The sequence below is a fragment of the Arachis duranensis genome, chromosome 9, assembly GCF_000817695.3.
Source record: "Arachis duranensis cultivar V14167 chromosome 9, aradu.V14167.gnm2.J7QH, whole genome shotgun sequence".
NCBI lineage: Eukaryota > Viridiplantae > Streptophyta > Magnoliopsida > Fabales > Fabaceae > Arachis > Arachis duranensis.
Genome location: NC_029780.3, coordinates 109,207,007 through 109,220,953, shown reverse-complemented (window position 1 = coordinate 109,220,953; position 13,947 = coordinate 109,207,007). Strand labels below are relative to the sequence as shown.

Sequence of the window (13,947 nt, the reverse complement as noted above, 5' to 3'; positions counted from 1 at the left end):
AAAATAATATTGAATGTTATCTATTTTATTTATTTAGAGTCATAATTAAATTTGATATAATTATAGCAAGTATCTAAAACTAAAAATAACATGATACTATAATTTTAAGTTGTATAATATAATAAAAAAATGTAGCAATTTATGTATGCATCCTATATAGAAATAATATTATATATATTTATATATCTTCTCTTTTAGCTCTTTTCTAAAAATATTGGCAAATAATTAATGTCGATAGCATATATATTGAATAAGTATCTCTATTGAATTAATCATAAAGGTTAATAAAATATAATGACATAAATTTCACCTAATTGTAACAAGTATCTCCATTGAAAATATTTACTAATTATTACCATGCCATGTATAATTAGTGTATATATATAGATTAATAATGAATTGTTACAATTATTTATTATCTAAAAAATTCGTACCTCAGACATAAAACTTCTTTTGTTTATTATTTTTTCATACCTAAGAGCTACTAACTACGATTCTATCAACAGTATTACCTATGGTAGATTATGTAATGAAAAAGTTTGAAAAATAAAGACAAAAATTATAATATTATGGAAAGTCCCATCCAAATTTGATAAGAACAAAACGACTTACATAGAAATGGTTCTCATTGATGATAAGATAAGTTGATTATTTTCCATGATTTTTTCAAGTGATGCTAGGTCCATTTTATAAATATTTTTTGTTCATATTTTAAGTTTATTTGATAAGTAAATCCTTGCATGAATCAAAGACCGTGTGATTTTATAGATTTAATTTATAAGTGTGTGCTAATAGCCTTTATATTTAATTTGTTTTATAGTGTGATAATAGCCAATATATTTATTGGTCTATATTATTTATGATCACATTCAGTACATATATCTGATTTATTGAAAAAAAATAAATTATTAAAACCGATTAATAACTATTTTAGAATTAATCTAATTAACACTAGATTAAAAAAACAAATGATACATAACATATTACTTTTTTATTAATAAAATTATTATACTTCAAATTAATTTTAAAAAAATAATTTAAAATTATAAATTCAATTTTATTATGTGCACGACACGAGTAATTACGCTTGCATAAATATAAATGATACTAATCGATCTAAATTGATTCTCATAATTTTTTAATAATTCTCTAACATTGTTTATCCATTGAGAGTCAAATAAAGATATCATTATTTTACATTTGTCTAATATGATAAGAGAATATCACATTATCACTATGAAAAATGTTTGGTAACCAAAGAAAATCAGTACCAGAAAGAGATTCAAAAATCATTATAGTATTCAAAACTTAATTCAAAAAATTAAATTGATAAAAATTATAGATGTGAGAGATCACTATAAAATTTTCGTACGCGTTTAAGGTGACGTAGTAGTGTGGTGGCCTATGGGATCATTTCAACATGGACGGAGTCGATCACTATGAGTGGCTGTGGCTCAATTGCTCTAAAAATCATAAATGTTTAAAAATACATTTTAATCTATGATAATAAATTAGGTGTATAAAACTTAAACACCTATCAAATATACAAATATTATTTGTCCAACATTTATATGGGACTATGGGAGTATCTTAACCTATAGGCTTTATTATTAGTGCGCGAAAGGGACTGGTGTGACTATATTACCACTGTATGTTACCCTTTATGTATATATTGGTATTGAAACCTAAATGACAATTGAAACAATTACACTATTGAGTTATTGGATTATTAATTTAATTGATAAATTACAGTTGAATTGATTGATATGGTCAATATATAAAATTATAATAAAAATTAAAACTTAATTAATATAAATATATTATGAATGATAATTAATCTAATTTAACTATACAAAATTATAATAAATAGAATAATATATATAACAAAGTAAGAATTTATAATTATTCATGAAAAATATTTTTTTATAGTATAATAAAATACTTATTATGACACAAATAAGAAAATAAATAAATTCATCAATTGTATTTAAGTATTTTGTGACAAGATGTAGAATTAATTAAAAGCTATTATTTATAAATTAATTGAATATAAAATAGAATTAATATTATTATTCAATAATCAAAATATATTTTTCATTACTTTTTTTGTAAAGATAGAAAAACTCAAATTTGTGACTTCTAAGTGAGCACTTAAATTTAGTTAAATAAATGAACGAAATATTACTGTTTTGTCGATTTTTAACAAATCGATGGTGGTTTGATTCTAATGGTTTGAGAGCGAAACCAACTCCTCTTTTGCAGGTACCAGTTTTCTATAAGTGTATCAAAGGTTCTCGAATTAGATGAGCACTAAGATATGGAATGAGTTCAAAAAGTGAAAAGACTAAAAAAATGTAAAATAAAGGATTCGAAAAGTAAAATTAACTGAAATCGAAATGGTTTGCATTGAATTTTAAAGAAAGCGATAAAGATGCCTTCGATTAAATCAAAGGAATTTAGACACAGAAATTAAAAGTGCTAAAATGTAAATTTAAACAATGAAATCAAAGTTGCTTGAAAGATAAATTGAGCAGAAAAGGTAAAGTTTATTGAGAATCATAAATTGAAAAATAAAGACATGGAAGGAATCCTACAGAAATCGAACTCGAATGCAGACTCAGGAATTCGTTGGGATATGAGTGTGCTTGAGTGTATTTCTGAAAAGAAGTTCCAACCTTGATTTCCTAAGACTCACTAATATTTATAACTTACTTCCATAACCGACCATTAATTACACGATGCTGCCTTGTATGCAGATCCTTGGGTAACTGTTCCTGCTCTTTTGCCTGTGAGCGTTACCAACAAGTCTTTAACTTAAAGAAAAACCTTCAACTTCTCTATTCGTGTAACCACTCGATTCTCTATTCAAAAAACTATTCGATTATTCATTCGAGTAATTGCTCGATTTGTCAAGGTATTGAAATCAAGTCCGTGTCAAATAATTTTTACTTAATACTTGCACGTGTGTCTTTTCTGCCTCTACTCCCTTCCTAACACTTTATTTTCTCTTTGAATCAGCTTAATTTTTCGAAAGTAATTATTTCGACTAACAAATTTCCACCTAAGATTAATGTGTTTGCCTTCGAAGTCATTTCTTGGAAGATGAAACACTTAATCCTAATCCAGCCTTCAGTCACTTTAACTGACCATAATTGCCATTTACCTTCTCCATTAATTCTGACCCGTTTGACACGTCTTCCACGATTCACACTTTCTCTCTCTCCACCACTTCACCTTCTTCGCAAAGTTACCTCCTTTCTCTTTGAATTCTCTCTGTAATAATGGCTAAACAAAAACTCCCTTTAAATTCAACACTTCCAACTTTGCTCAACTTTTTCAAATTCTTATTCTCTCAACCTCTCTTGCATTCCTCCATCTTGTAAACTTCTATTTCTCATCCTTTGCTTTTTTTTGCTCATTAATGGCTGCTTCTTCATCTCACATTGCTGCTCAGGACAAGGATAAACGTCATATGGAACAACCACCGACTCTTCCAGCCTTACACGTGCTGAACCAAGTCAATGACAAAGTCATCGATAACCCTCAGCTTCAACCTGACAACTCCAGAATCCTTATTCCCTTTACTGTGGGCAAGGATACCCATTGTTTTGTTGGTCCCATTGAGAATTCAGAAAAGACAAACAAAAAACTCCCTTTCTTCCCCAATGCTCAAGGAGAAGACTTGTTGATTAATCAGGATCTTGACATTTTATTCTTTATCAATAAAAAACCCTTCAAGAATAACCATAAAATCATCCGTCGTGGTACTAATTTCAAGGTCTGGCATGAGCATCTTGCACCGTCAAAGAATGTTGCTTGGGGGCTCTTGGGATTCAAGACCTCCTGAGACTTTCCCATTTTTCTCCTTCGATGCTCCCTTGGATGATTGGGGCTGTTACCTTTTTCTGGAACAGGACTACAAATAATTTCCACCTTCCTTGTGGGATGATTGGTATGTCGCTTCTCGATGTAGTTGCCATTATAGGACTTCCGATTAGCCCTGTCGATTTTACTTCTGATATGCAACCTAAACATCAATACAACATTGCTCATATGACCTCATACAGTGACTTCATTGCTCATCATATGGGCGCAGAAGGCAACCCTGTTACAGATGATGAACATGTGGCCTTTTTGTTCTACTGGCTAAACGCAATTATATTCTGCTCTCGAAATGTTCAAATGCAAAAGCTTTTTCTTACTCTTGTCGCCCTACTTCATGAAGGAAACAACCTCAATTTGACCAAGCTACTTCTAGGGCATATTTTCGAAGAACATGGCCAGTTTGTTAATTGTCTTTGAAACAATTACTTGATCAGTATGGAGGGTCCTCTCTGACTTCTCCAGCTTTGGCTTAATGCCATTTTTGAGAAGCCCATGATAAAGCCTATAGGTGGCAGTTCAGACGAACAGCACATTGAAGGCTTTCGACTGACTAATTTCAAGCCAAATTTTCTAGAAGCTCAATTGGATAAAGACTGATTTTGGGCTGTTTTTTCCTTTTTCACTCTTGTAAAGAATTTCATAATGAAAATCTCAATTTCATTATTTTTTTGCATCAAAATTGTGGTACTACCTGGCTCGAATGTCTCCTATTCTCCAACGATACCGAAGAGAACGAACTTGCTAACAGGAGTTGGGCAAATTTACTAGTTGTGCAGGTAATTCCAACAGGGCTACTTCAGCATAAAAAAGAACGTTTTAAAGCAACTCTGTATGCCCCTCATTATACAGCTAGACAGCTAGGCTTCTCACAAACTATCCCAACTCTACTCCCAAGAAACAGTAAACCCTTTTGTCATATCACTTTGGCTTCAAAGAAAGAGTTTGACATTTGCCTCTCGAAGAATCAACAACAAAGAAAGGGTTATAATCATCTTGTTTACGATCGAAGCTCATATATTACAAAATCTTGCTCCGATTAGTAGACCACCTACTATTCTAAGTACAGTCGTACTTTAGAAGAGATCAAGTGTTCTGTTGTCCGAGTAGTCCCCGCTGCTGAAGGCTCTCCCAAGAGGCCTCCGAAAAGGAAAGTCGAAGCTACAGCTTCTTTACGACAACCGCCAAAGAAGAGTCGAAGAACTCCTTCAAGGACTTTCAGAAGGGTAATTACTCTCTACTTATACATATATATTTAAACTGAAATTCTTCGAAAACCACATCCGCTTGCAATCCTCTTGATTTCGATCTTTCATCAGTTACAGTTATAGCCATCAAGCGAGAGCTCTTCTGATGACAGTGAGCCATCCATCCAAAATCTTCTTGCTGCATCCTCACATTCGGATGATACAATTGATTCAGATTCGGGCTCTCAATTGATTCAAAGAATAAGACTCATTTCAGTAACATTATATTATTTTCAGATATATCTCGATTCAATCAACATAAATCTCAACTCATATATGATGTATTTTAGCCTGTTACTGCTGCTCAATCAATCACTTCATCTCTTGCACCTGACCAACCACCTCACAACATCCGCAAGGTTTAGGACAACCAGCATCTCATTCATCAATTCAAGCCACTGTATCTACTGAACCTCTCCAGGTAGCTTTTCCAATTTCAACTGGGACACAAGTAGTTAATTTAACAGAGGAACATGCCCATCATTCTCCAACACAAACTTTAAATATTGGACATGTTTTTCCACCAAACCAAGCTGAAACCTCTACTGAATTTCAGGTGGCCCCTGATTCTGAATCTCCCTCTCGAGTCCCTAAAGCTATTACCCCTGATTCAGATTTTCCATCTCGAATTCTAGAAATCATCCCTTCACCACAAAGAATTTCTAGTCCATCCAGACATGCAGAACTTCAAACTTCTCCTGATTTAGAATCTGGAGATCTGGATATGTCTACTAAATCTACAAATGCTAACCTGGTTACTTTTGTCACCATCCTGAATCAAGTTATTCAGGAAGATAAAGTGCTCATTTCTACTCCTGCACTTCTACATCCGGTCTTTCATCCGAACTAAATGTTAATGCTCGAAAATAACTTTTGTCACTTCTCAAGCTTCTGGATCATCCACCCATTGAATGGACCAATGATACAGCCTTGAATAAGCTTTTGTTTGATGTTTTAAGTTCATTTCTTGAACTTCAGCTTCCATCCCAACACTTTGCTATAGTTAACCAATTCATACAAGTTACCAACAGAAGCGTAACTACCTAAGAAAAACTACAAGAGATTAAAGATAAAGTGGCTAAGATCAGAATTGAATCAAAAAGCTATATTACAGCTCTTCAGCCAATTAAAGCTTTCCGTGAAGAATTCGACTTAAGAATCTCTCAGGCCTTTTCCGTTCAAGCTCACTATGATAAGGAAGAGAGAGAACTTGAAGCAGAATTAGCTCAAATTAATGAAAGAATTGCCAAAATTCGAAAGAAGAAAGCTGATATAGCTACACCTCTAGCCACTGTCCAACACGAACAACAAAAACTTGTGCAAGAAATCTGTTCTATTGAGGCCAAACAAGAAGAATATGAGAAGCAACTTGATAAGGCCCAATATGAAGAATATAAGCAAGTCGAAACACTTTCAATTCTGGACAGTGAAAAGGTTGAGTTACGCTCAGACTTGGCAGAGCTTATGGCACCTTACATTTCTTCACCTTAGAATTCAATACTTGTAATGATTTCCTTTATCTTCATACTTATGCATTTTAATCCTAATTTAGCAAACAATGATATTGCTTCAAATACTTTTCGTTTATTGAATTGGTTATATTTCCGGATTCGATATACTTCACTCGATATGCATTTCCAGAATATAATCCAATGACTTGGAAAGGGCCTTTCCAAGTATGGGACCATTTGCCAAGAACACTCGATTTCTTTTCCATTGGCAAAATAACTTTCAAAACCAACTCACGTATACTGAAGCATTTTTCTTTTATTCGACGATTGTAATTTCGAGCAACACTTTCTTTTTGCCGAATCATGTTTTCAAGTGCCAATCTTTACTCTGAGTCTAATTCATTCAACTCATCAAACATTACATTCCAATAATCATCGACTGGCAAATCATTTTTTTTGACACCCTCAAAATATTAAGATTAATTTTCAATGGTAGCACTGCATCATGACCATATACTAATTTATAAGGCGACTTACATGTCGATCCCCTTGGTGAATTTTGATAAGCCCAAAATACTTGACTTAACATTTCATGCCATGTTTGGGGTCTACTTCCGATTTATTTTTTGATCAAACTAATCTAAATTTTATTTGCCGCCTCAACTTGGCCATTGGCTTGTGCAAAATAAGGGGTTGAAGTAACCATATTAATATTACTCGAAGCTGTAAATTTTTGATTCATTGACCAGTAAACATAATCCCTTGATCAGTACTCAATGTTTGAGGAATTCCAAATCAATGGATTATATGTTCCTTAATAAAATCTATTATTTTATTTTGCCCAACTTCTATTAAAGGAACTGCTTTGACCCACTTTGTAAAATAATCGATTGCTACCAAAATAAATTTATGATGTTTCAATGAAGGGGGGTGAATCAATCCAATTAGATCCAAAGCCCACCCTCTAAACGGCCATGGCTTAATAATCGAATGCAATTTCAGACGCTGAAATCTGTTGTATTGACCCATTCCTTTGATCATAGAGGGCCAATAGACATTATTTTGATATAGTACCAATTTCATTTTCATCCCAGCCTGATGAGCACTACATATGCCTTTAAGGACCTCACCCAGAGCAATGTCTTTATCCTCTTGACGTAGACATCTCAAAAGACTCCTGTCGATTCCCTTCTTATACAACTCATCAGCCATCAAGACAAAATTCATTGCTTGCAATTTTATCTTTCTATCGACTCGAATGCTAGGATTCTTTAAATACTCAGCAATGGGTTTCCTCCAATCATCATCTTCCCACTTGCCTACTCACGAAGCTTCTCTTTCATCCAGGCACCAATATTTGACAGATACTATCCAACTTTCTTAATGTTTCTAGGCCAATTCTATATCTCGAAGCAATTTGGGCTAACTCATTGGCGATCTCGTTCTGAATCCTTGGGATATGAACCAGTGAAATTTTTCGAAAAGAAGTTAACAACTCCCAAGCCGTTGCCAAATATTTTCGTAACTTCTCATTATTACATTTGAACTCCTTCGATAACTGCTTCAGGACTAATTGAGAATCCCCTAGGATTTGAACTTCCAAAGCCCCTTTTCCGATCAAGCTTTCAAGGCCTAAAATTAAAGCTTGATACTCTGCCATATTGTTCGAGCAATGATATTTTAACTCAAACAGGAATTCTGATGGAATCTCTTCTGGCGAGATAATGAGAATTCCTACCCCTGCACCATCCTTGTGCTTTGATCCATCAAAATATAACTTCCAATAATCGACTTTAATGTCGAGTACATTTGCCCCTTGGTCATTCGAATTATTCGAATGATCAACTAAAAAATCTGAAATGACCTGACCTTTCACAGCCTTTGTTGGGACATATTGTAAATCGAATTCTATTAAAGGTAGCATCCATTTTCCTAAACATCCTCCTAACGTTGGAAAACTCAACATATATTTGACAAGATCAGTTTGCGCCATAACTTTCACTGATTTAGCTACTATGTAACATTTTAATTTCATACACGCATAGTATAGGGATAAACACAATCTTTCTATTGGGGAATACCTTACTTCAATATCAGTCAAAACGCGACTAAGGTAATAAATTGCCCATTCATGCCTGTTCTCATCATCTTGGGCTAGCATACACCCAATTGGGTTTGTATATGCTGCAATATATAGTTTCAAAGGCTCATGTGGGCGAACATTCACCATTATTGGAGCCTTAGATAAATATATCTTTATTGACTCAAATGCCGATTGATGCTCATGTGTCCATTCGAACTGTGAATCATTATTTAGTTTTACTAAAGGCGCAAACACTCGAGTTCGATCAGAAAGATTCAAAATAAACCTTCGAAGATAATTTATTTTTCCCAGGAACGATTGCACTTATTTTTTCAATTTAGGCGAAGACAATGCTAATATTGTATCAGCCTTACTCTTATCGATTACAATCCCTTTTTATGAACAACAAAACCTGGGAAGTTTCCAGCTGACATACCAAAGGCACATTTCAAATGATTCATTTTTAATCCTTTTTTCCGCATAGTGACAAACGCTTTCCTTAAGTGATCAAAGTGTTGATTCATCGAAATCGATTTAACCATAACGTCATCGATACGCACTTTCATAAATCTCCCAATATACTTATGGAATATGGCATTCATTGCTCACTGGTAAGTTGCACCAGCATTTTTCAAACCGAAAGGCATAACCATCCACTCATAAGTGCATAATGTCTTGGGACAACGGAAAGTAGTTTTGGACACATCATCTTCTGCAATGAAGATTTTGTTATATCCTAAATAACCGTCCATAAAACATAAACTTTCATTTTCCACTACAGAATCGATCAATATATATCTGTAATTGGCGTGAAATACTCATCCTTCGGGGTGGCATTATTCAAATATCTAAAATCAATGCACACCCTTAATTTTCCATTTTTCTTTATTACGGCAACAATATTCGAAACCCATTCAACATAGTTGCAGATGGAATGAATTTGGCTTTAATCAACCGTTCTATTTCTTCTTTAATCTTTTGATTGATTTCTGGAGCAAAACGTCAGGGAGTTTGCTTCACAGGTCGAGCATTTGGTTTCAATGCTAATCGATGCTCTACGAGAGAATGATTGAGACCAGGCATCTCATGATAATCCCAAGCAAAACAATCTTTAAATTCATGTAAAAGATGAAAAAATTTAGTTCAAAAAGGATCCGCAAGATTCTTACAGATATAAGTGATTCAAACATCATCAACAGATCCTAAATTAATTTCTTCTAAGGGATCTTGAGATTCAAACCTTGTTTAGTGATCATCATCTTTTACTGAATATTTTTTTCAAAATCCAAGGGTTCTAAATCATAGATGCAATCGAAAGAGGAATCAACAGATTCATTATAAACAGAATAAACTTGATCATTTGCTAGGTTAACAACAGCTTCATTTTCAAAACAATGAACTTCTGTTATTTTATCAGTAGTATGACTAATAATATCATTTGAACTACATAACAAAGAAAAACTTAAATCATGACTAAATTCGATTGAAGACATCGAACTCTTGCTACTAAAAGAAGAAATTACATTCCTAAATGATTCAACTTCATTAGAAAAACCAACTTTATTCTCTACTGAAAGAAAATTACTTATATAATCATTTAAAAGTACCAGGTAATCCGAGACATCTTAAGCATGTTCCATTGAATAACACCTCAGATCCATTCTAAGATGAACAGTCCCAACCAGTTGGGAGGACAGTAAGATGTGGATGGCGCAGCTTCACCGTCAGGCCTTCTGAATCAAATGACAGCCCTCACAGTTATAAGAAGTTAACTCCCTGTCAACATTTAAAGGCTTCAATTTCAGACTATATACCCTAAAATCGACATGCAGCTGTTCGACATATAAATTTGAATCAGCCTTAACAATTTCAGGCTTTCCATCCTTTGTCCAAAGGAGGACACTTTGATGCACAATAGATGGTACAGCTCCAACTCCGTGAATCCAGTCTCGGCCCAGTAAAGCATTATAACATGCTCTCGAAGGCACCACCACAAAAACAGTTTTGCTCAGAAGATTTCACTTTCACCCCCAAAGTAACCAGACCTTTCGCAGGAGTAGAAGCACCACTAAAGTCTCTCATAGCAATGTTGGTGGGAACCAAATCATCAGGATGCTTACCAACTTTCATCAACATCCTCTCTGGCAAGAGACTTATTCTGCTCCACCATCAATTAAAACTTTATTTACTTTAATTTCTCTTAAAGTAGTAGTAATATGAAGTGGGCGAAGATGAGATTTTTGTTTTTCAGAAGGCCTCAGAAAATACCCTGGTTCATCTTCATATCGGATGAAAGAAAAAGCTTCTTCAACATCCATGTCGTAATCTTCTTCAGGGTCGCCTTCATACTCACCCAAGTATTCAGTTGGAATAATTGAAATAGGTCCAACTATTTCATCATCTCCTTTCTCAAAATACTCTTCATCCAAATTGGCATCCTTGTCTTTGTCAGCCCCTAGAGTATGAGCTATCGCATTGCCTTTATCCAACTTCACAGGGGAAAGAATACCCTTTGGGCATGTTTCCCCATCAAAGGAAAAAACCATTCGGGAGTGCACTGAAAGCGTTGCCCCTTGCCTTTGTCAGACTGAGGCTTTTTATTCTGAGATAGACTCCTTCTTCCTCTACCCCTCGGGTATCCTTTGGCCCGACCACATTGATAGGGACATTGGTTTCGAGGAGGCCATCAATGTCCCCACTGTGGGTTCCGCCAATATTGAGCATCTCGATTCTGGAATTCTTGACAGTTCTGTATCCACTTGACACCTACAGCCTGAGAACAGCTCATCGATGCAACAACATTCTGCTGAGGAGCCTTGGAACTTTGTTCCTCTACTCGCCGAATTGGTTGCCTCTGACGAGCCTGCTCCTCTCCATGAGACAATTCTTTCTTCATCCTTTGTTTTTCAAAGATTGTCGTAGCCTCGGCGTCAAATACAGCATTACATCAAGGACACAGAGATACGTCTCGATCTTTGATCTTTTGCTGCACCAAGAAATCTAATACACCATCCCCTGCTCGAGGATATACTGATCAGACTTGTGACTCAAAATCACCCAGAGTCACATCAAAATTATAAGACATTCCAACCATATTTACTCCAAAATATGGTTCAACAAAACCAGCTTTAGCATCGAAAGGATCAGCATCAACTTTCATCTCTTTCTTCCCACCATCAAACTTCAAATGTCCTTCCATAATGCCCTCCTGAATCAAGTCCCTGAAACAAACACATTGTTAGTCGAATGACTAGTTGCTTGGTGAAATTTACAGTAAGGTTTTTCTTTTTAAATCCTTCACCGAAAGTAAAGTTCTACCCTCAGGCAGAATTAACTGTTTATCTTTAAGCAACACATCAAAAATCTGATCAAATTTTGAGATATCAAAACTATATTTTTTTCACTCTTTAGTTTTGAATCATTCGACTTTTCATTACTAGGGAGGTTTTTAAGTAGAGAACAAACATATGGAGGACCTTTCTTAAGTTCGGCCAAATCAACCTCCGCTTCGAAATTGAACTCCTCTTCTGAAGAATCCATGGCCACATAAGCAACATTCTCCTTTCGAGAAAAAGGTTTACTCCCTAACTTTTGTTCATTCTTATATTTCTTCTTTTCCTTTTTCATAATTTCAACCTGACGAACCCTTTCAGCCAAATGGGCTAAGTCAAGTATATGCACGTTAAGCAGTTTTCGATGCATATAGAATCCTAACCCCATACCTGCTATTTTCACTACTTCACTCTCAGGTAATGACACATAACATCTACTTCTAGCGCTTTTGAAACGTATCATATAATCATAAATGGTTTCACTATCCTCTCGTTTCAAAGCAACTAGATTAGTAACTGCTACATTCAACTCCCCTCGGTATAATTGAGCATGAAAAGCAGTTTCCAGCTGATTCCACGTCATTATTGAATTTGGTTAAGATTCGAAAACTAAGTAAACGTATTCTTCGTTAACGAAGAAGGAAAAAATTTCATTTTCAAATTCTCATCATTGGCTAAATTCCCAATCTCGACCAAATATCGAGCGACGTGTTCAGTATTCGACTCTCCAGCTTTCCTTGCAAATTTTGTAATAATTTTTTGATTTTTCACCCTTCTTGGCACTTGAGCCATTTAAACAACTTGAGGGTAATAAACCCCATTTTTAGGGTTTATCTTGTGTTGAATTTAGAGGGTTTTGTCAATTTTTCTCACATTTATTCAATGAAATAGCATGGTTTTGTAATTCTCCCTTAATTTGTGCTTAAGTATAAAAACATGCTTTTTAGGCCTTTAATTTGCTAGTTTTAATTCACCTTTGATTTCACTAGATGCCTTGATGTGTTTGTTAGTGAATTCAGGTTGAAAAAGGTTAGAAATGGATCAAATGAGCGAAGAGAAAAGCATGCAAAGTGGAGAATACATGAAAAATCAATGAGAGCATCCATCGACCCATGTGTACGCATCGCTGCTCGCACGTGACCTCATTAAAGTGAAAACGATGGGAGCAATTTCTGAGCTTCTCAGGCCCAAATCCAACTGATTCCAAGGACTATTTCATGCAGAATTAAAGATTGGACAAGTGGGGAACACTTAGTGTAGTAATGTGGAGCCTTTTAGTTAGTTTTCTAGAGAGAGAAGCTCCCTCTTCTCTCTAGAATTAGGTTAGGATTAGGTTAATCTTTCTTAGATCTAGGTTTAATTTCATGTTTTCATCTACTTTTTCTTTACAATTTCTTGTTTGATTGTCTTGATTTCTCTCTTTCCTCTTGTTAATTTCTCATTTTGGTTATGTTTATGTTGTGAACACTCTTGTCAATTTCAACTTCCTTTAATGCAATTTCATGTTTTATGTTCCTTTATTGTTTAATTGCTTTTTTATTGTTATTTCCTTGCAATTGGTAGTTGTTAGATTTTATCCTTCCTTGTCATTTATTATGCTTTCCTTTTATGCCTTCCAAGTGTTTGACAAAATACTTGGAAGGATGTTAGAGTAGATTTTTTGTGTTCTTGGCTCAGGATGGTAACTTAGGAACCCTTGAGTTACTAATGTCCAAGCGATTGATAATTGGGATCCATCGACACTAGCTCTCACTAAGTCAATTAGTGAAATGGTTAGGACTCATGGAGTTGGATTAATAAAGCTCATTTGACTTTCCTTCACTTGTTAGAGGATGACTTAATGGGATATCGATTGATCCTTGCAATTATCATATTGTGGTTAGTAATAAGGATATAGATCCTTAACCATCAACCCTTGCCAAGACTTTTTTATCATTTGAGTTTCATTTACT

The 13,947-nt window shown here is 34.6% G+C and overlaps 1 protein-coding gene across 1 annotated transcript; it reads right to left on the bottom strand.

The window, feature by feature from the left end:
* Positions 1 to 7,919: 7,919 nt before the first annotated feature.
* On the bottom strand, positions 7,920 to 8,810 carry LOC107466885 (uncharacterized). The gene has a single exon (XM_016085895.1). The coding sequence runs from the start codon at positions 8,808 to 8,810 to the stop codon at positions 7,920 to 7,922; it is 891 nt and encodes a 296-aa protein (XP_015941381.1).
* Positions 8,811 to 13,947: the final 5,137 nt, after the last annotated feature.

Bases quoted from the DNA above. Each gene is read 5' to 3' on its own strand.
- LOC107466885 (XM_016085895.1), bottom strand. From the start codon at position 8,810: ATGGTGAATGTTCGCCCACATGAGCCTTTGAAACTATATATTGCAGCA.